The sequence below is a fragment of the Macaca fascicularis genome, chromosome 10 (assembly GCF_037993035.2).
Source record: "Macaca fascicularis isolate 582-1 chromosome 10, T2T-MFA8v1.1".
NCBI lineage: Eukaryota > Metazoa > Chordata > Mammalia > Primates > Cercopithecidae > Macaca > Macaca fascicularis.
In genome coordinates, this window is record NC_088384.1 from 25341273 (window position 1) to 25364014 (window position 22742).

At 46.3% G+C, this 22742-nt stretch overlaps 1 protein-coding gene across 15 annotated transcripts in view; it reads right to left on the reverse strand.

Moving 5' to 3' along the window:
• Window positions 1-22742, reverse strand: part of SEZ6L (seizure related 6 homolog like) — a 217342-nt gene that overhangs the window by 36094 nt on the left and 158506 nt on the right. For all 15 annotated transcript variants that reach the window (XM_074004128.1, XM_045363908.3, XM_074004127.1 and 12 more), the window contains 2 exons: window positions 7325-7521; window positions 4-198 (listed from right to left, as the gene is read on the reverse strand). In XM_074004128.1, the coding sequence (XP_073860229.1) occupies window positions 4-198; window positions 7325-7521 (392 nt within the window). The remainder of the gene's footprint in view (window positions 1-3; window positions 199-7324; window positions 7522-22742) is intronic.

The following is a 22742-nucleotide window of genomic DNA, read 5'->3' on the forward strand; positions in this document are numbered from 1 at the left end:
TACTTTTCTCACAAAATGGGGGGTCGCTGCTCCAGCTGAGGTCCCACTGGCAGGTGAGGGTGTCACTGCCCACGATGTCGTAGCCGGGGTCACACTGGTAGGTGATTCTGGCTCCCCGCACCAGCTCTGTGTGAGAAGTGGTTTTCCAGCCATTCTGGATCTCGGGTAAATCTGAGCAGGAGTCATTCCTTGACACCTCTTTAAAAGAGAAACGTCAGCCTTAGATGGGGGAAGCAGTCTTATTCTTGGGGCCTCCTTTTATGAAGGCTAGAGGGATGAGCGAAGAGAAAAAAAAGCCTCTAGAAATGAGCAACACGCTTCCAAAATCACTTAACTGGCAAGAGCTCGTCGATAGTGAGGCTTTATGGTTACCTCTCTCTGGGGGCCACTGAACTCACTGAACATTGTCCTGGTTTGATAAAACCAGTCTAGGATTTCGAGTCAGACAGAATCCTAGCTCTGCCACTTACTAACGGTGTGACGGGGAGACAGTCGCTTTTTGACTCTGCAGCTCAGGATCCTTGACCTTTCATGAGGGAGTAATTATAACGGCATCTGCCTCACTGTGGCTGCTGCTCACCGGATGTCACTGGATGACTCTCGCCTCCGAGGGTTTACACTCTTTTAAAATTTTTTTTATTTTTGTTTTTTATTTTATTTTTGTTTTTGATTTATTATTATTATTATTGTCATCATCGTTATTTTTACAGGCAGGGTCTCTGTTGCTCAGGCTAGAGTGCGAGGGTGTGATCATAGCTCTCCACAGCCTCAAACTCCTGGGCTCAAGTGATCCTCCCACCTCAGCCTCCTAAGTAGCTGGGACGACAGTCATGTACCATCACGGCCTGGCTAATTTTTAAAAATTTTTCTGTAGAGATGAGGTCTTGCTATGTTGTCTGGGCTTGTCTTGAAGCCTTGGGCTCAAGCAATCCTACTGCCTGGGCCTCCCAAAATGTTGAGATTACAGGCATGAGCCACTGTACCCAGCAGAATTTACACTCTTGTGTAGTCCTCACCAACACTGAATAGGAGATTGGAAAAGTGGCCCTGGGTGGCTTCCGAGGTTAGGTCATAACCACATTGAGGTTCTCCCCTTGCTCTCTGTTGAATCACTCGTTTCAGCAGAAGCAGCTGCCATATTGTGAGGATGCTCAAGCAGCCCTCCAGAGAGACCCACAGGAAGAGAAACTGAGGCCTTCTGTCAACAGTTGGCATTGACGTGCCAGCCACATGTGTGAGCCGTTTGGAGGTTCATCATCCAGTGCTCATCAAGCCTTCAGATGACTGCAGCTCTGGCTGGCATCTTGACTGGAGCCTCATGAGAGACCCCAGGGCAAAGCCATCCAACTCATGCTACTCCTGAATTTCTAACCCAGAGAAACTGCAAGATGATAAATGTTTACTGCTAATTTGGGGTATAATCTATGACACACCAATAGGTGATTAATATGCTCAGCTTCATCCTAAGAATACCTATAAATCCATGAGTTTGGTGAATAAGTAATATATGCATTTTTAATATTCATTAAGAGAAATAATTAGCCATCAAAATAAAAACAAGCTGGGCACAGTGGCTCCTGCCTGTAATCTCAGCACTTTGGGAAGCCAAGGCAGGAGGATTGCTTGAGCCCAGGAGTTTGAGATCAGTTTGGACAATATAGGGAGACCCCTTCATCTCTACAAAAACAATAACAAAACTAAAAAATGAGCCAGGTATGATGGCAAGTGTCTGTAGTCCCAGCTACTCAGGAGGCTGAGGTGGGAGGATTGCTTGAATCCAGGAGTTTGAGACTGCAGTGAGCCATGAAAGCATCACTGCACTCCAGGCTGGGTGACAGAGTGGGACCCTGTCTCAAAAGAAAAGAAAAAAAAAAAACCAATTTGAACAAAAATAAATAAAAATAAACCGTTGGTATATTCTTCAAATCCAATTGCATATCATTAGTGAACATGAAGCATACTCCAGAAAATGCTACCCGCAGCTTATTACTGTGTCTTTCTCTGTAATTGTTCTGTTTTTCTCCTACAAACTCTTGTTACTAAGGTAGCAATGCATGGAAAACTATTACTATTCTTGCTTCAAAGTGCCCACTGCACAGATTTGGAGGAGCGAGCTAATTATGTTGTATAATTAATTTGCAGTTCTTATGTGCTTCTGGGGAACGCAGAGCACCTCCGCCGTCTGCAGGAAAGTCATTCTGAGAACCAAGCAATGGCTTTTCCCGGGATTTCATCATGATTTTATTTGGGGAAAGGAGATCTCATGGGTGTCTGCAAGAAGAAGGGTAAGAAAATAGCTTCGAGAATTGCTTGGTGGGGGGACAGGAGCCTCTATTTTTAGGCCTCTGAAAAATCAGCCAAGCCCTGGATTTGGGACACAGCTGCAGATGCTCAGACTGTGGATGAAAGGGGAGAAATGGGAGCAGACACCAGAAATATGGTCTGCCTTGAGCCAAATGCTTTGAGACGGAGAAAGGCTTGCTTGTCTGATTTTTCAATACGGGCCACCACGGCTTCACGCTCCCGTGGGACCTCCTGTCTCCTTGGTGGCACCCACTGCATTTGTAATTTCTCAGTTGCTGCCACGATATAGAAGAAGCTTGGCTTAAATCTTGTCCCCACTGTTTACTAACTGGGTGGCCTTGGCTAAGTCACTTAACCTTCCTGTTCTTCAGATCCCGGGGCCTGTACCCCAGGGACCCTGATTCAGGAACACGCATTTTTACCAAGTACCCTAAGTAGAGGTTTCTAGAATGGTCCATCCCCATGGGCCCTTGTTAACTTTGCTAAGAATTAAAAAACTGCCCTATAACCTTCTTGTTCTTTGGATTCAGGGCCTGTACCCCAGAGACACTGGTTCAGGAACATGCATTTTTTTACCAAACACCCTAAGTGGAGGTTCTGGAATGGTCTGTTCCCATGGGCCCTTGTTAACTTTAGTAAGAATTAGAAAACTGCCCTAGGAGTTGGAAGACTTCTTTTCTAGTCTTCTTTCTTTTTTAAAGAAATGGTGTGACTCCAGTCATGCCCATTAACTGCTCTAAGCCTCATTGTTCTCATCTGCAGAGTGGAGTCAATAATTATTGCATTGCCTATTCCAATGGGCAATGTGAAAGTTAAGTAACATGCAGGATATGATGATGTTGTGTGAACACTAAGATGAGTTAGATGGATTCATTTGTTTGTTTGACTGAGATATTATGAGCATCTTATTAGACGCTAGAAATACAGGGATCTGAAGTCATGGTTTCAGTCTCATGGTCAAGATTAGCACCAAGATTCAATTTTTGTGCAAAAGAAATGCACAAATGCACTTAATACACACCACCATCTACCATTTCATGCTCATGGCAGACATCACTAATCAAGCACAGCCTTCTGTTTGTTTGAATCAGGTGGAAACCTCCCAATCCTCAAAACAGCACTCCAGGGAGCCACTGTCATTTGATTGGAGTTGACTTACAATATGGAGCTTAGTTATTATCCTAGACTCAGAGGAATAAACACACAACAAATAACCAAAGTCTTCTCAAAAAGTACTGCTTACTCGCCTCTGTTTCTTAATCCCTTCCATCCCATGCATTTGGCCAGAGACAGTGGGCAAAGAACAGGAAACAGTGAATGGGTCTTTGCATCTCTCTGTTCAAAGGTGAATTCTGGGAGGTAGAATTCACATTCCAGAACCATGTAGGCCCAGAGTCTTCCTGTGGAAGGCTCTAATTGCAATCATAGCAGATAAACTTTGGCCACCTTCCAGAGCTGGGCTTAGGCATTTAGGTCAATATAGGAGCTTCAGAATTCTCTAGTGACCACAGGAACCCTTGACCCTACCATCTGATGCATCCATTGAATGGGAGTTACATATGTGTATGGTAAAATCTAGATCCAGAATGGTAAATACCCTTTTCATGCCCATGGCAGGCATCACTAATCAATCATGACATTCTTTGCCATAGACTTTAGGCATGACCTCCTTGGAGTTCTTTCAACATGGTCTTCAACATAAGTAGTAAGCAACTGAGTGGCATCACAATTAGCTAGAATGGTCTGTTTGCCATTCTTGTAAAATTAACTGTGTGTCTCTTTAACAGGAATAACAATCAAGAGCTGTTCTCTCTTTTTTTTGTTACCCAAACTAGCCAAGCTGTGTATCCTTGAAAAACATTCTCTGCAATCCTTTGCCTGCCTCTTCCCCAGCATCAGCTTGTGATCCTGATATTGTCTATTAATGGGACTGCCTTTCTCGTTTCCACTAATGCCTTAAGGGTAGGGAGAATATTCTATTCATCTCTATATCCTGGTATGCAGAGCCTACCAAATAGGAGGTGTCAAGGGATTTTTTTATGAACCAAATCCTCTGGAAAATGGAGATAATGCATTTGAAGATAAAATAAAATAATATATGTTAAAGTGCTTGCCGACTGTAAGTTGTCATACAAATCACAAAAAGTTTCAACTTCAATTAACAAGAACACTTCTTCTTCAAGAAAGTGAACACTGGCCAGACTTTCTGGTTAACCTTGATCAGCCTTGGATAGAGTCAGAGTCAGATTTTTTTTTTTTTTTGGCATCAAGCTGAATGCAGGTTTGGAATACTGACTTGGGCACTAGGGGAGATAAATAAGCAAAACCATGACCTCATCTTTCAGTGGAGAGGGAGAGGACATCTAAGGAGAGAGACAGGAGCCAGGAGACCAGAGATTCCTCCAAAGGCAGCTGAGTCTGGAGGGTGTATTGCCTGGACAGCCAACATGAGTTATCCCCTAAAGCCCAGGGCACTGCCCAGAAAAGAGCAGGGAACCCACACAAAATTGTAGCAATAACATTCTGAAAATATTTAGCAGCACAATCAAAGGTAAAAAGGCCCCTGGGAAACATAAAAAAGAAGATCAATACTCGTGTTAGCCTCTCTGAGAGGAGGACATGTAGCAGGCAGGGATGAAAAATGTTCACCATATGGAAATAAAAACACAAGAAATGTACTTTGGCATGCATGAGGCTTCTTGAGACAGCCCATGGTCAAGGGGGTAGCTTGGTTTTTTAGGTGCAAGTGCTGGTACAGAGGACAATTCATATTATTAGGTTGGCGCAGAAGTAATTGCAGTTTTTGCAAATTAAAACTCCAAAAACCGTAATCGCTTCTGCACCAACCTAGTTAGAGACGGACAATTCTTTTTTTTTTTTTCTTTTCTTTTCTTTCCTTTTCTTTTTACTTTTCTTTCTTTTTTTTTTTTTTTTTTGAGACAGAGTCTCGCTCTGTTGCCCAGGCAGGAGTGCAGTGGCACAATCTCGGCTCACTGCAACCTCTGCCTCCCAGGTTCACACCATTCTCCTGCCTCAGCCTCCTGAGTAGCTGGGACTACAGGTTCCTGCCACCACACCCAGCTAATATATATATATATATATATATATATTTTTTTTTTTTTTTAGTAGAGACAGGGTTTCACTGCATTAGCCAGGATGGTCTTGATCTCCCGACCTTGTGATCTGCCCGCCTCAGCCTCCCAAAGTGCTGGGATTACAGGAGTGAGCCACCGCGCCCGGCCTAGTTGGACATTTCTTTAAGTGAAGGGGGAGAAAGAACCAAAGACATGGAATCTTGCTCCAACCACAGGGTCTTTGGTGGTAGTGGTGGTGGCAGAGGGCTAGGTAGGACGAATTCTCCTTTTCTCTGCTCCATCCTGGAAATCAAGATGCCAATCGAATTCCTGGGAAGTGCAAGCACATTTCCTAATCACTGGCCGAATCCTGCCCATTGAAATTCTTGGGGTGCAACCACCCACCCATTCTTCTGGATGTCAAAGGTTGCTACGTCTTAATTACCCTCTGTGTCTCCCAGGTTCTCCGCTGCTGCCCAAAATGTTGGGGGTGAAGGAAGCTTTGGAGCTGGGAATGAGGAAGCGTGGATGGGAGCTCAGCTCTGCCCCTGATGAGAAACCCTTCATCCTTGGTTGCCCAGGGTTTCTTCTGCTGGGACACAATAGGGCTGGACCAATTCCTCTGTTAGTGCAAGTCTCTTCTGGGGCTGGGATGAGTCGGACTTCATGGTGTCCCAGTCCTCTGACATCTGGGAATGTTGGTAGTTCGGACTAGAGTGGTGACCATAGAAAGATGGGGACACGTGCTTGGATTTGAGACCTATTGTAACAGTGGAGCTGAGAGGATGGATTGGATATGGGGACAAGGAAGGAGGAAGCAGCCTGAGAAACCAGGAGAGCTGTGGTGTCATTTCCTAGGATTGGCAGACAGCAGGGGATGCAGTTGAGTGGTGGTGGTGGTGGGCAGGAGAAGAAGTCATTCTGTTTTGCCATGTTAAATCTGACATGTCTACTGGATGGAGGCAAGGGAGGAGTTGGCAGGGAGTTGGACAGATGGATTTGGAGTTTAAGGTCAAGGTTGTAAGTACGAACCGGTCAATGGATATCGGTACTGTTTAAATCCATGGGACCAGATGAGGGCATGGAGGGACTGAGTCTAGCCGGAAAAGAAGATACAGTCCAGGATGGAGCCTGGGACCCTCTGGTGTTTAAAGGTTGAACAGGAGTGGGGGATAGAGCCAATAATGAATGAGGGAGAGTTACAGGGTGGGAAATGAGAAGGGAAGAGTGTGATTGGATGAAAGCACAGGAGGGGTTATGGGAGTGTGTGAGCTTAGCTTGAATTTGATAGCATTTTTTTGTTGTTGTTGTTTGTTTTGTTTTGTTTGTTTTAGGATGAGTGGGAGAGATACGGTTTGGAGGCCACGTTGAGGATCAGGAAAGACACCTCTTGCATCTATAGCTCCTAGAGTACATGAAGTGGGAGAGGAAGACTGTCCTTGTTCAACGAGGCTACAGGAAAAGAAGAGGTCTTAGAGGAGAGCTGAGCTTCAGTTCAGGCCAGAAGGTGAAGACACTGTTTGAGAAGTTGCACAAATTGGGAAGAAATTAGGAAGTATGTTGATATAAGATCTCAGCTGACCACAAATGAAACATGAGGACAACAGGCTCTCAGCTGACCACACATGAAACATAAGTTATGAGGCACTGTTTACTAAATCCTGGTATCAACCTTGTGGAATAGGTATCACTATTCCCATCTTACAGATGACAAAAAGAAGGCTCAGACAGGTTCAGTAACTTTCCCAAGGCCACACAGACCTTGATGACCGTGCTGGGGCTCAAACCCTGGTCCTCATGACTAGAGAGCCCAGGCTCTTAAACATGACTGTGCCAACACAATGAAAAATCAGTGTAGTACAAAATTTCCAAATAACCTTGAGGAAACCACCTTACCCTGCATCTAAACACAAAGAAAAAATAAATTGACCAGATGAGACACCTACCTATGTAGTTCATGATAAATCCCTGGCCCTTTCCAAAGATGAGGCCAGCAGGGTCCGAATGGAACTGGATGGTTAAGTCTGGCGTGGAGGAGTACAGCTTCTGGGGGCCACTGTTCCCAAGGTACTGCCCCAAGATGTGGGGCATGACCTCGTCGCCATCGTAGATGGTCAAGATGTCACTGTTGCTCAGATTCAGGCTTGGAGGACAGAGAAGAGGGAGAGTCATGTGAAACAGAGTATGGGAATTCAATAAGCCCTTGATTAACTTTTTCAGGCAATACACAATTTCTTAAGTGTGTATGTGTCACGCCCTAGACTAGTTGTCTTACCCCCAGGCTGAGGGTAAGATTGGCATAGACTGCAAATGTGACACAGAGATTCGTAAGTCATTCTTTTTGAGACAGAGTCTTACTCTGTCACCCAGGCTAGAGTGCGGTGGCACAATCTCAGCTCACTGCAACCTGTGCCTCCCAGGTTCAAGCAATTCTCCTGTCTCAGCCTCCTGAGTAGCTGGGACTACAGGTGCACGCCGCTATGTCTGGCTAATTGTTTTTGTATTTTGTAGAGATAGGGTTTCACCATGTTGCCCAGGCTGGTCTCGAACTCCTGAGCTCAGGCAGTCTGCCCACCTTGGCCTCCCGAAGTGCTAGGATTACAGGTGTGAGCCACCGTGTCCGGCCATCAATTGGGTTTTTGAAGACACATTGATGCAATGGTCTTGCCTGCATGGGACTCATTGCAAAGTCAAATGCTGTAAGAAGAATCACCTTCAAAACTCCCATTATCAGCAACCATTTCGTAGGTGACAACTCTGTGTTAGGCACCAGCCTACAGGCTGGGGCTATGACCTGCATCTTTCATTCTTCTTCAATGCAGAACATGCTGACAGCTTGCTAATTACAACTTGCATCTTTATATAAGGTGAAATGATCTTTCCATTTATCATGGGACAAATTCCTCAAAGTCAACTGAGTTATCCATTATGTTTAAGGGGTAGGGCAGAGGTGGGATGGAGGCACCTTATTTATGAGACATACTCAAACCCGTCACCATTCATACCGTTAAAGGATGACACATTTTCAAAGACTCCAATGCAAGAAAGTACCTTGACACTAAATAATTAAACCACAATGGACAGTTAATAATCCAGAAATCACTTCAATATACCACAGAAACATGTGCCATCTTAGACATGCTAGATACAATTGATCTCTAATTGAAAGAATGCCAGAAAATTCACCTTTGGCTTCATCCATCATGGACAGATATAAACTCATATTTCTTTCTTTCCTTTTTTCTTATTTCCCTCTCTCTATCTTCTCTCTCTCATGTCTTTCTCCTTTTCTTGTCTCCTTCTCCTTAATTAATTTTTTTTTGAGCATTTACTATGAGCCAGGCACTGTGCTGCGCTCAGAAGGGTCACAGAGTAGTGATCTATTTAGATTTGTAAGCCAGGGATTGTGGCAGGAGTTATAATCAAAGTAAGGACAGAGAAAATAAGGAGAAACTGAGATTGGGGGCTTCCTGGAAGCCTTCCTGGAGGAGGTGATGTTTCTTGCTCTGAAGCCTCAAGAAGGAGTAGGAGACCCCGAGGCAGATAAACAGAGAGCAGGGAGTCCAGGTGCAGTGGCTTACACCTGTAATCCCAGCACTTTTGGAGGCTGAGGTGGGAGGATTGTTTGAGGCCAGGAGTTGAAGACCATTCTGGGCAACAAAGAGAGACCCTGTCTCTACAAAAAAAAGAAAAAAAAAGAAAAGAAAAGAAAGTCCGTGCATGGTAGTTCATGCCTATAATCCCAGCACTTTGGGAGGCCAAGGCAGGCAGATCACGAGGACAAGAGATCAAAACCAGCCTGGCCAACATGGTGAAACCCCATCTCTACTAAAAAAAAAAAAAAAAAAAAAAAAAAAATTAGCCAGGTGTGGTGGCAGATGCCTGTAGTCCCAGCTACTCAGAAGGCTGAGGCAGGAGAATCACTTGAACCCAGGAGGTGGAGGTTGCAGTGAGCCAAGATTGTGCCACTGCACTCCAGCGTGGGCAGAGAAGCGAGACCCCATCTCAAAAACAAAAACAAACAAACAAACAAAAATTCTGGTGTGGTGGTGCACCTCTGTAGTCCTAGCTTCTCAGGAGGCTGAGGCAGGAGGACTGCTTGAGCCCAGAAGTTTGAGGCTATAGTGAGCTATGATTGTGCTATTGTATTCCAGCCTGGGCAACAGAGCGAGAACCCATCTCACAAAACAAAACAAAACAAAACAAAAAACAAAACAAAACAATAAATGGTAGGGAGAAGGCAGAGGGAAGAAAGGAGTAAGACCATGTTTCCGAAAGGAATTTGCCCAGTGGTCAGTGTGCCTGGGGTATGGGGATAGGCATAGGAGCCTGCAGAGTTCTGCAGGGATTAGACCAGGAAGGGCTTAAATTGCCAAGCTTCGACATTTGGACATCATCTTACAGGAGATGGGGAGACACTGAAGGGTTTTATACAGGAACTGCATGACTGAGCAATTCAGTGCCAGAGGAGAGGTGTTCCAGGAAACGGCCCTGAGCAGAGTTCCCGAAACTGATGCAGACTGACAGTGGCTCTCCCTGCTGATAGCTTCATCCAATGGCCAACGGTGGTGTTTGCTGCTAGTCTGGGAGTAGGGAGGCGAGATGGCAACTATCCATGTTGGTGTTTCAGGTGGTCAGAACGAAACAACAGAAACACAAAGAAAGGTATCGAAAGTTTGCTTCCGGGAGGCAGGGATTGTATTTTATTCACCCTAATACCTTCCACCATAGTTCCTCATGTAAAGTTGCTCTAAGGGGTGGCTTAGGGAGATTTTGATTGCCCCCCAAATTTTCATCAGTTTCCCCTATGCTACTCCCAAAACGTCTTCTTCAAATAAAAGCTATCTGCTTGCTTTGCACACATGTCTTCCAGACAAAGCCCCAGACTCCTCCTACCCCCTGACAGTTTTTAACTAGATTGAAACCCCTAAACCTTTGCCATATTGAAATTCTGGAGTTGCCACTTTTTTCTTGCACACAGTAGGTGCTCAATAAATGCTAAGGTATGAAAGAGCCTGCCAGAGAGTCTACTTGACAGCGAAAAGAGTGAGACTGATGTCAACTTTGGACCTATGGTAGGGAAGGACGTCTTTAGCTCTAAGTACCATAAAACATCGATTGTTCATGAAAGTGCTGGATTAGACTAGTGTGAAACATGGTAGATGGCAAATATATTCCTTAAGCCGACTTCACAGCTGATCCACTGGTAACAGTAGTTTACAGACAATGCGCATCTTGGCTTTATTCTTTCACTTCAATGACAAAATGCAGTAACAGCATCTTCAAGGGTGTAGATAGCTTTCATTTTAAAACCATACGGCAACTCTTTGTTCTCCATAAAATAGGATGGAGTGATGTGCTGGGAAAAGCACACTGGCTTGGAAATCATAAAGCTTTGGCTTGATTCTCAGCTTTGTCACTGTCATGGAAGGTATGTGGTTTTTCTGAAATTTCTTATCTGTGAATCAGCCTTAATATTCCTCGTCTATGTCATGAGCTCTGGGGATGAGGTGAGGCAGGCAGAATGTCTGGACTCAAATTCCAGCTTCACCGTTAGCACCTGAGCAAGCTTGGTGAGGTCATTTGAATGTTATGTTGTTATATTCCACTTTCATTTTTGGCATCATCATCATTACCATCACCATCATCACTATCGTCATCCTCATCATCATCACCATCATCCTTCTTTGAATTTCTGTTTCTGCCAAATGACATCAGATGATTTATGTCAGTGGTTTTCAACTAGGGGCAGTTTTCCTCACAGGTGACATTTGGCAATGTCTGGAAACATATTTTTCCTAACTGGGTGGGTACCATGGGTGAGTGGAGGCCAGGGATGCTGTTAAACATACTGCAGTGCACAAGACGGCCCCTCACCCCAAAAAAGTATCTAGTCCAAAATGTCAATAGGGCTAAACTTGAGAAACCATGACTTACATAAATGCACATTGTAAACTGTGCAACAAACTATTAAATGCAATTTATCCTGTTGTCCTGAAATTTTAGCAGTGGCTCCCTAAGCTAAGAACAAGACAATAGGTGCAGTGCATTCCCACTTTCCAAAGAGAGATACTTGGCTGTTGATTGCATTTGGATTCTCCAGATGCAGAGATCAAGCAAAGATACAAATGTCTTTTGAAGTCTGGCTTGTCTGGGAGGCCATCCCAGGCAGCACTGGTGGGCAAATGAGACAAGATGAAGGGAAGGACTCAATGAAGAGTGCATTGATGAGCAGGTTTCACTGTGCATTTTGGGTTCAGTCCTGCAGGAAATTTAGAGATGGTGCAGAACACATCCATTGGGAGAAGGAGCTGGGGTATTTATCCTCCAGTTCCCATCCTTTATTGACTGAGGGCTGCTCCTGGATGTGTTGAGTCCCTAACACTTCTGGCCTGCCCATGTGACCACATGGCATCAGAGAAAGGCTGGAGAAGTGGACAGGGGCTTGCAGTAGGAAGTCATTATGGGCACATGGTGGCAAGTATTGCACGGTTTAGACAGAGTACCAATGGCATCATCTACTACCATTGATGCAGCTCTTACAGTCTGAGCCCTTCTTCCCACCTCTAGCTTATATAAGAGAAGGAGAAGAATGCATTGGGCCATTGAGGAGGCTGGCAGGAAGGACTGTCTTGAGGGGAGAGGTCACTGTGGGGCATAATAGGAGGAAGGGTAGAATGTGTATCACCCTCACATTAAGCCTAGTGAGGAGGGCTTCAAGGGAACTCTTCGTGACTTGGCAGGTGCCTTTCTTTTGTAGCTTGGATAACAGTGGCTGGATTTGATGCTCAGTAAGATAAATGATAAAATCAGACTGGGGCTGTGTGCCTGCCTCTGGGCAGAGCAAGGAGAATAAAAATGGGTATTGACAGTGAGCATCCCATCGCTGATGACAGTAGGGATATGATCTATGTTTTCTGGGTCTAGTTGTGAACTTTGCAGGCAGAAGCCAACTATAGGTCTCCTTACAAGTGGCCTTGTACTGAAAGGGTGATAGAACCCCAGCAAAGGGGAAAGTTAAGAGCAGCTGGGCTTAGGAGACTTTCCCACATTGAACACCCTGTAAAAGACAAAAAACTCAGCATTCTATATATTCTGTAACATAACAGTGTAGCCAAACTAGGGTCTCCTGTTCCCTTACCTCCCTTGCCTGTTGTCTGCAAAATTCCCTGCCAGAGGAGCACTGTGGCGGGAGGGATGAAGTTTCAAAATGAATGATACTTAGGGTTATAAGATTTTCAGACTGGACTGCACTTATTGTTACCAGAAGACCTATGAAAACGCAGCTTTCACCCAGAGGAAAAAAAATAATATAGAATGTGCCTGAAGGGTCACTGGGAGAAAGAATCAAGTTACTCTCTGCCTCATTCTTCTGAATCTGCTTTTTTGACAGACTGGTTCCAATTATGTACACAGAGGCTGGCAATTTAGTTTTTTCCCCTCAATGCAAAGAGAAGCCTTCATTTTCACTTGCTCATCCATGTATTTACCAAGTGCATTTCGTGCCCCTGGAATCGGACCATTGTAAGCAACCAAGATGAAAATGTGTTGAGTTCACTGCAGGGAGAGCCACGGGGCAGAGCGTGGTTTTCCGCTGAGGTCTGAATTGAGATGTCAGCTAGATACGATCCAAGGAGGCGCTGGGAAAGTGGGATGGCAGTTTGACTCCAGGATGAAGGGGAGATGGAGAGATGCAGGCACGCTTGGTCTGACTGTGATGGGGAGTGGCAGGATCCCCTCTGGGAGAATCCCATAGGACCACAGAGCTTCCCAAGACCAGACCCTGCCCACTCCGGCCCCCCTCAGGTGCCAGAGTGAAAGGCTTTCCACAGGCACAAAGCGTGAGCTCCTGGTGGAAGACCTCAGCTCCCATCTCCCCCTCTACAGTCCACCTCTGTCTTCTTGGTCACTGTCGCATGCTATGCTCAGACCATCAACACCTTTCTCTTGGGCCGTTGGACAGCACCTCGGTGGTTTCCTGACCTCATCCTCACCTGGCCCTGATACTCCTCCCCTTAGCAGCCAGATGAATCTTTCCAGAAAGTAAATCGGATCTGTTCCCTCAACAGATGAATGAGTGAGCAAAATACGGTCTATTTGTGCAGTGGAGTTATTATTCAGCCATAAAAAGGAATGCAGCAGTGGCCCACGTGCAGCACGGGTGAACCTCGGAAACATGACATGCAGAGAAAGAAGCCAGCCCTGAAAAGCCACCTATTGAATGACTCCATTTATAAGGAATATCCAGAATAGGGAAATCCACAGAGAGAGAAGGCAGATGGGTGGTTATCAAGGGTTACGGGGTGAGGAGAAGTATGCGGAACAATTGCTCAATTGGTATGGAATTTGTTTTTGGGGTGATGGAAATGTTTTGGCGCTAGATAGAAGTGTTGGTTGCACAACATTGTAAATGTACCACACACATAGATACATATGTTGTATATCTTAAAATGACTAATTGTATGTTGTATGAATTTCACCTCAATTAAAAAAAAATCTTAGGATAGAGTGCAAACTTCTAACCCTAGTCTCAAGGTTCTGTAGGTCTATCTTTTGCATTACTCCCTGCCCCATCCCTGCCGCCTTATTTCTGACTCTCTCTTCCAAGCCATTATTTTACCTCCAACCAGACTGCATTGCTCACCAGTCTTTCCAAAGCACGATGCTCTTGGCGACCTCTGGGACTTTCCACATTCCCTTCCCCGTGCCCTGAATTCTCCACCTGGGAAACTCCTACCCACCCCTTAGTTTCAGCCTTCTATGATTCACTATTGCACAGAGCCCTCAGCATCCCCTTCTGGTCTGGGCTACAGCCCTTGTGATCACCCTCCTTATGGAGCTCAGTCAGCACTCAGGGCTCCGTTGGTCTGGGGATGCTTGTCTGCAGCAGATCAGGAGCTCCCCGAGGCCCTAGGGCTCAGCACCATGCTGAGTGTGTGTCTCTGGTGAACCAGTGCCAGCTCAGGGCATAGGGCCAGGTTTTGGGCTCAGCTCTTGCACAGAGTGGACTGTGGCTTTGACCCCAACCCCTACCTAGGACCCTAACCCCGACTGGACTCTTCCCTGCTCCAACTTTGGGAAGGGGACTTCTCTCAGCCAGTGCCCTGGCTGCTTTCAGCACTTGCTCCCCAGGGGTTAAGTTGAAAACTTCGATATCAGAGGGAGGCTGACCCAAGGGATTTCTGCCCCGCCTGCCTCTAGGGCTCCTTGTTGGTCATGCCTTCATTCTTCTTGGATATGCAGGTCACCAGAGTCGAGTCCGATGCCACCTGACACCCTGCATGCCTGAGAGACCACTCCAAAGCCAACCCACTGGCTTGTCCAGCTTGTCTAACCTCCTCTCCTTCCCCAAAATGACCCTGCTCTGGTCACATTCTGTGGCCCCTACAAGGTCCTGAGCAGCCATTTGTGGACATGCCATTTAGTGTTCCCACTTCTGGCTGCTTCCTTTAACTCCTCCCTTTCTCAGGGCAGTGAAAACACCGGTCCCATTGGATAGCTGAGAAAGCATTTCCCAGGACCCACATTTAGCTTTTGAATAACAACAGTGCTGTCCGCCAAGTATCAAGCATTCAAACAACCTCACAAAGTAGGACTTGCTCCTTTATGCACATAGGGAAACTGAGGCTCAACCAGGAATGTCAGGGTTCAAACCTAGGTCTGTTGATGACACAGCTTGAGATCTGAACCACAATTTTATACAACAGCCCATGAAAGCTACATATACACGTTTTCAAGAAGTGTGCCCCGACTGAGTCTTGTATCAGAAAACATGACTTAAAAAACCACATATAAAATCTTCATTATAGCTGGGCATGGTGGTTCATGCTTGTGATCCCAGCGCTTTGAGAGGCCAAGACTGGAGGATCACTTGAGTTCAGCAGTTTAAGATTGGCCTGGGCAACATAGTGAAACCCCCATCTCTATAAAAAATAAAAACATTAGCCAGGCACGGTGGCATATGCCTGTGGTCCCAGCTACTCGGGAGGCTGAGATGGGGAGATCACTTGAGCACTGGCGGTTGAGGCTGCAGTGAGCTTTGATTGCACCACTGTACTCTAGCATGGGTGACACAGTGAGATGCTGTCTCAAAAAACAAAACAAAACAAAAAAACAACACACAAAAAAACAAAAAAACCCAACAACAATAAAACAAAAAACAAAACAAACAAACAAAAAATCTGGACCGGGCACGGTGGCTCACACGTGTAATTCCAGCACTTTGGGAGGCCAAGGTTGGTGTTATAGAACACTAGAAGCTATTCTTCCTTTCTAGCTGTGATTTTTGTATTACAGACTTCTTTTTTTTTTAAATTAAATTAAAAATTATTTTTGAGACACAGTCTTGCTCTGTCGCCCAGGCTGGAGTGCAGTGGTGTGGTCTCAGCTCATTGCAACCCCCACCCTCTGGGTTTAAGCGATTCTCCTGCCTCAGCCTCCCAAGTAGCTGGGATTACAGGCACGTGCCACCACGCCCGGCTAATTTTTGTGCTTTTTAGTGGAGGCAGGGTTTCATTGGCTGGGCTGGGCTGGTCTCAAACTCCTGACCTCAGGTGATCTGCCTGCCTTGGCCTCCCAAAGTGCTGGGATACAGGCTTGAGCCACCGCGCCCAGCCCAGACTTCTTGTTTTAAAAAGATTTTGTCTCCCTAACATTTTACATTTCTTGGTAACAAATATTCTTTGTGTTTTGTTCATGGTTATTATTGATCAGGTATAACGGAGTTTGCAATAAAATCAGTGTTAATCTAGTTACTTAGTCTGGGTGGCTTAATTTTGATAGATAAGAGGTTTCTGTTATGGTTTTTGAAATATTTAGAGAGATCTGGGGAAAGATACATAAGAAAGTAATTGCATTTAGGGAGGAGAGCCAGGGAGGGGCTGTTTGCTGGGGAAGGATGGGAAACTCAATTTTCACAGTAGACTCTTTTGTACCTTTGAATTTTGAATCATGTGAATGTAGTACCTCTTCAAAAAAGATAAAAACAGCCTAAGGGACCCTCATTGCTTTCACTGGGGTCTAGAGGGTGGAAGAGGTGAGGATAGAACGCAAATTAGAATCTGACACAGACCAGCGAACCCATCTCGGGTAATGTAATCCTTCTCCTCACCTGCAGAGGGCAGTGCATGCCTAAGCATGGAATGGGCTGACTTCGCGGAGGTGCCCTTTTTACCCCAACCAATCAGGAGCCTGGATATGGGGAGTAGGTGGTAGGTGAGGTTGGTAACTATTGAACTAGAGTCAATATTCCAGAGAGGGCATAGAAAGGCATGATGAGCAAGCCCCCTTTCTTTTCCTTATTCCTTTCTAAACAAACGGTTGACCCTTGGCTTAGAAATCTTGCCTTTAAAAGGCTTTTTCGAGCCTCATTCACAGGACGATTTTAGGTAGGCAAACATACTTTAAAATGTCTAATGTTTATGCATTTCTTTAAATGCGAATTAGAAAAATATATAAATATATGGTTTGCACATCAAACTTCTAATTTCATGGACATTATTTTGGTTGGAGTAAGCCAAGTGAAAAAGGCAAGCCAATTTACATGCATTTTCGGAAAAACAAAAACGGTAACACAAAAAGAAGTAGCTGGTAATAGAACCGGACTGTGGAAACCGCAAAAATTAGCCCACAGACTCAAGTCCAGTTTCTCAGCCTGACCTCCCAGGAAGTCCACAGCTGGGTCTCAGCCCATCTCTTGCTGTCTCAAACACCCAGTACACCAAGCCCCTTGCAGCCCCTAGACCCTTAAAGCCTCCATCTTTCATGCCTTAGCTCATGCTGGTCTCTCTACCTCGAAAGCCCTCTTCTCTCTTCTCTGCTAGACAACACCTTACTAATTCCCCAGGATCCCTCTGTCCACCCCGCATTTACAGCTATGTAATAATTAGCTAAGGTTTTCAAGTGCTTTTCAAAGCACTTTACATGCACCATTTCATCTTATCCTCGGACTAACCCCGTAAGTATGACTATTCACACCCATTTCACAGATAAGCCTACTGAGGTGCCCAGAGGTGAGGAAACATGCTCACGCTCAAACAGCTGGTTATATAGCAGTGTCAGAATCCAAACAGACGTTTCTGGAAGACAAAGCCTGAGCAACAGACCAGCAACCTTCATCTGCCTGTATTGGCTCCCTGAAGTCACATGTCTTTACCCGGATTCCTGGAGGCCATCCAGGACTTGGCACAGGTGAACTAAAGGTCACTTAAATGAAGGAATGACAGCGAATTTATGTCCATTTTCCAGATGAGGAAACTGAGGCTCAGGGGAATTAAATGACTTTCCTAAGAAAACACTATCTTGCACTTTGGGCAAGATCTTTACGGAACAGTAGAGATACTGATGAAATAAATCATAGGATCTAAAGGAAAGAAAAACAAGAATCAAAACCTGTAAATTCAGTTGTATGCATTAAAACTTTGATAAAATATTTGTAGTTTTTTTTTTTTGAAGGCCTTAGAAGGGACATGTTTAAAGTTGTTTTGTATCTGTTTTCTCATCTGATCCCCTTACCCACATAGTCAGGTGGTCAGAGAAAAAAACGTTATGAATCCCATTTTACAGAGGAGTAGACTGAGCCCCAAAGGCCCAGATCCTAAGGCCTCTGTGCTCCTTTCAGATGCGGCACAACTTTGCCAGGCACCTCTCAGCACCACAGAATTGCCTAGGGACCTTTGACCTAGTGAAACCCAATTAAATTTGCTTTCAATGTAATTTGATAAAATGGCAGACAGGACAAGAAACCATGTCAGCTCCAGGGAGGACGTAGAAAACCAGTATCTTTGGCTCCCTAATAGGACACTTTAAAACACACAAAAATGATGACTTTTCTTTTTGTTTCTTTTTTTTTTTTTTTAAGATGGTGTTTCACTCTGTCATCCAGGCTGGAGTGCAAAGGCATGATCTTGGCTCACTGCAACCTCCGCCTCCCGAGTTCAAGCTATTTTCCAGCTTTAGCCTCCCAAGCAGCTGGGACTACAGGCACCTGCCACCGTCCCTGGCTAATTTTTGTATTTTTAGTAGAGACGGGGTTTCACCGTGTTAGCCAGTATGGTCTCGAACTTTTGACCTCAGATGATCCACCCGCCTTGGCCTCCCAAAATGCTGGGATTACAGGCTTGAGCCACCGTGCCTGGCCTGTTTTCTTAGTCTCTTCTTTGTTCTTTCTTTCTTCCTTTCCTTCCACCCTCTCTTCCTCCCCATTTCTCTCCAAAAATATTCACCAAAACGCTTCTCTACTCCAGGCTGTGAACCCACTACCCCATGGTTCTCAATCCTGGCTGCACATCAGAATCCCTGGGGAGATTTAAAAACTCCTGATCCCAGGCTGCACTCCAGACAAATCAGGCCATCAGAAACTCTGGGGGTGGAGACTGGGCATTAGTGTCGCTTAAAACTCCCATCCCCAGGGGGTTCCCCGGGCAGTTGGGACTGAGGGCCGCAGACCCGGAGTTTTCAGCCTGAATGAGACACAGCCCTGATTTCAGAGAGGCTCCCAGTCTCCATCGCCTTTCTTCTTTTCTTCCTTTTCTCCATTTCCTCCTCCTTTCTCCCTTTTCTCAATTTCCTTCTTATTCTCAAAGAGAAAAAGAGTAGGAAAGAGATTCCCGTTCTCGGCCTGCCATCCCTCTGGGCCTGCCGCCACAGGCAGCTTAAGCAGTTTCTCATTTCCACGTCCCTGGACTGAGCCATCTCTGAAGGCAGCGGGCGACGCTCTGGCAAGGTCACTGATAATGTTTTACACCCAGACCCATGACCAGGAAACCCCAACAGCTCCCCAGATGCTTTGCCTACAAAGACGGCTGTCCTTAACTACCCTGGTGTTTCACCTCCAGCTCAGGAGGCAGCATTAAGAGAACAGGTTCAAATTCTAGCTGGAGGACCTCGAGGAAGCAGATTAGCCTTTCTGAGCCTCAGTGTTGCCACCTGTAAAATGGGGATAATGTTGTTGAGAGCCGTAAATGACAATTAATGTCAGGAATTCCACTACGAGAGTATTTTTCCTCTATTACAAAAACTATTTATAAGGAACTAGGCACCCTGCTGAGGGGCAAGGGCGGGATGGCAACAAATCCTGGCATGACGAGACCTCAGTAAGGGTCTTTCTGACCTGTGACTGGAGAAGAGGCTTCCCAGCCCGGGTCTCAGTTTCCTCAGATGCAAATCTCAGAATACACAAATTGCAAAAAAGTCCATTAACAATGGTCATGACCAAGCCACTACATGCTTCTCTCTGTGGAGCAGGCTGGATCCACACACTTTCCCCATTTCCCCATTCAATATCAAGGAAGGGGTTGATCTGGGGATACAAGGCTTTAGAAATAGGCTGCTGAGGCCTGAGTTTTCCAGACCTAGGGGTGACCCCAGATGGCATCTGTGGCCCTTCCAGGAATTTCCTCTGTGGCATTGCCCACATTGCTTCCTTTTTCCGGATGTAAGCTTCCCCAGTTTTATAAAACACGGAGTGGAACCCAGGGTCGTCTACATTCCGGGGCATCTAAGTCAGGGTGCGAGAGCTCGCCTCGAGGGACGCGTGATCGGCTGGTGAGGTTGGATGTGTGTGTGGCAGTATGTGTGTGTGTGGTGTGTGGCGTGGTGTGTGTGATGTGTGTAGTGTCAGGTGGTGTGTGTGTCGTGTGTCATGTGGTATGTGTGGTGTGTGTGTGGTGTGTGTTTAGCGTCATGTGGTGTGTGTGTGTGGTGTGTGTGTGGTGTGTGTGGTGTGTGTGGTGTGTGTTTAGTGTCATGTGGTGTGTGTGTTGGGTGTGTGGTGTGTGTAGTGTCATGTGGCATGTGTGGTGTGTGTGTGCTGGTGTGGTGTGTGGTGTGTGTGTGCACGGGTGTCTGTGGTGTGTGTAGTGTCATGTGGTGTGTGCATGGGTGTGTGTGTGTGTTATGTATGTGGTGTGTGTACGATGTGTGTAGTGTCATGTGGTGTGTGGTGTGTGTGGTGTGTGTGTGGTGTATGTAGTGTCATGTGGTGCATAGTGTGTATGGGGGTGTGTGTTGTGTGTGTTAGACTGTGTGGTGTGTGTAGCATTGTGTGGTGTGTGTGTTGTATGTAGTGTCATGTGGTGTGGCATGTGTGGAGTGTGTGTGGTGTGTGTGGGTGTGTGTGTGGTGTGTGTTAGGGTGTGTGGTGTGTGTAGTGTCATGTGTTGTGTGTGTGTTAGGGCGTGTGGTGTGTGTAGTGTTGTGTGGTGTGTGTGGTGTGTGTTAGGGTGTGTAGTATGTGTAGCATTGTGTAGTGTGTGTGGTGTGTGTGTGGGTGTATGTGTGTGGTGTGTGTAGTGTTGTGTGTTGTGTGTGTTGTGTGTGTGGGTGTATGTGTGTGGTGTGTGTAGTGTTGTGTGGTGTGTGTGTGGTGTGTGGTATATACTACCGCACACACACAGACACGCACGTGTGCAGAGGGTGGTGGGCCAGGGCTCTGCATTGCTGGAAGAAGAGTTGACGGAGCTTTTCCCAGCAGAAGCTGGCAGTGGCTGGGGTCGCCGCCTCCTGCCGTTCTGCATCTGCATCGTGCACATACTCTTGAAGGCCTCCCCTGGAGAAAGCCTTGGTGTGGCCAATCCGAGCAGCCAGAACACCCCCAGGAAACTGTACGCAGGGGCCGCCCCCACCTGTCGTGGGAACTCCTCCAGGAAAACCGAACCCTTTGAAACCTGGAGGGCTTGTCCCAGCTTCTCCCCGGAAGGCCCCAGAGGGGCTTGCAGGAGCTTCCCCAGGCCTTGGCCATCACAGGACCAGGCCTGGGTCATCACAGGACCAGGCCAGACCAGTGCTGCTGCCCATCTGCCTCCTGCCTGGCTTCCTGCCACCTCCACCCACCTCTGCCTTCCTCCCAGGGGTGCTGTCTAAGTGGCAGGTCTGACTACACTGCTTGCTTGCTCAGCTCTCAAGGGAGGGTGGCTGCCCTCAGGATGAAGTCGGTTCTACTCTGTGAAGCAGGGTTGAGGGGTGATGAGAGGTGTGAGGCTGGCACTCCTGGGTCTAAGTGGCGAGCCATTTTACCCCTCCGAGGAGGAATGCTGTTCTCATCTATTACATGGAGAACACATCATGTGACTCTCCTAGGTAGCTCTGAGAATTAACTAAGAGGTAACGTGCTCAGAACAGAGCTTGGCACAAAGGTAAGGGCATGTGGGTGTTTTGGCACCACAGTAATCCATGTGAGTGATTATTGTCATCTCCAGACCTCTGATAATTGGATGCAACTCTAGCCACATGGTGTGCCCGCAATAAACACTCGTTGAATAGTAAGTGCAGGAGGACAGTGCATGTCAGGGACTCGTAAAACAAGCAGTCGTGTCTCCCTAAGATGTCAGGTCTAATTGCATTAGAATGCCTTGAGTTTGTAGGGGGCGCACCAATAAGGCAATGTCCAGCTCAGACAGAGAGCAGGTCTCCTCCCGAGTAGGCTCTTGCAATCACCAAGGTGAGAAGAGCGTGGCGTGGCTGAGGAGCAAAACACAGGCATGAGTTGGTGGAGGACCTACCCGTGGTGCTTGTGTTTCCAAGTTACCACCGCAATCCCCTGCAAATCGTGGGGAAGAGGAAGGTAATCATTTAGGTGGGATACCTGGGTAAGAACTGTGTATGGATTCTCTTCATTCCTACTGTAACACTCAAACTGCAAGCTCAGAGGGATCAATATGTGTGTGTGTGTGTGTGTGTGTGTGTGTTGTGTGTGTGATTATGCAAACGAGCTCAGTTTGTACACAGGACCATGGGCCATGGGAGGAATTAATCGTCATCACAGCTGCCAATTAAATTGTTGAGTGTGTGTAATGTACCAAGCCCTTGCCAAGTGCTTCTGCACATGGTATAATTTCATCATCTCAGGAACTCGAAGAGATGGGTGCCACTGTTATTTTCATTTGAAAGATGAAAGAAACCGAGGCCCAGAGAAGTGGGGTGACTTCATCCAAGGTCACACAGCCACTCAGTGGAAGAATTGAGACTAGAACCCAAGACTTCTTACTGTAGGTGAAGGCTTCTTCCTGTCCCTGAAGGAATTCAAGATCGTTCCAGAGTGTCTCCCACATGCTGAAAGCCTCACGTAGGGAAAGAAACGTTTTCTGAGTCTTCTCTATGCCAGGCACCAAGCCCTAGGTGCAAATCTTATCTCTTATTCTTCCTAGCTGTGAGATTTTACACAAGTTCCTTCAGCTCTCTGAGCCTCAGTTTCCTCATCTGTAAAATGGGGATAATGATGCTCAGACCTCATGGGATCATTGTACACAGTGATATCATTTGGAACTTTGGGCTGGAACCAGGAGACCTGAGTTCTAGTCTCCACTCTTCTGTGGTCATGGTAGCTTGAGAGCAAAGATGATCCCAAAGCTTGGCCCCTCTCTGTAT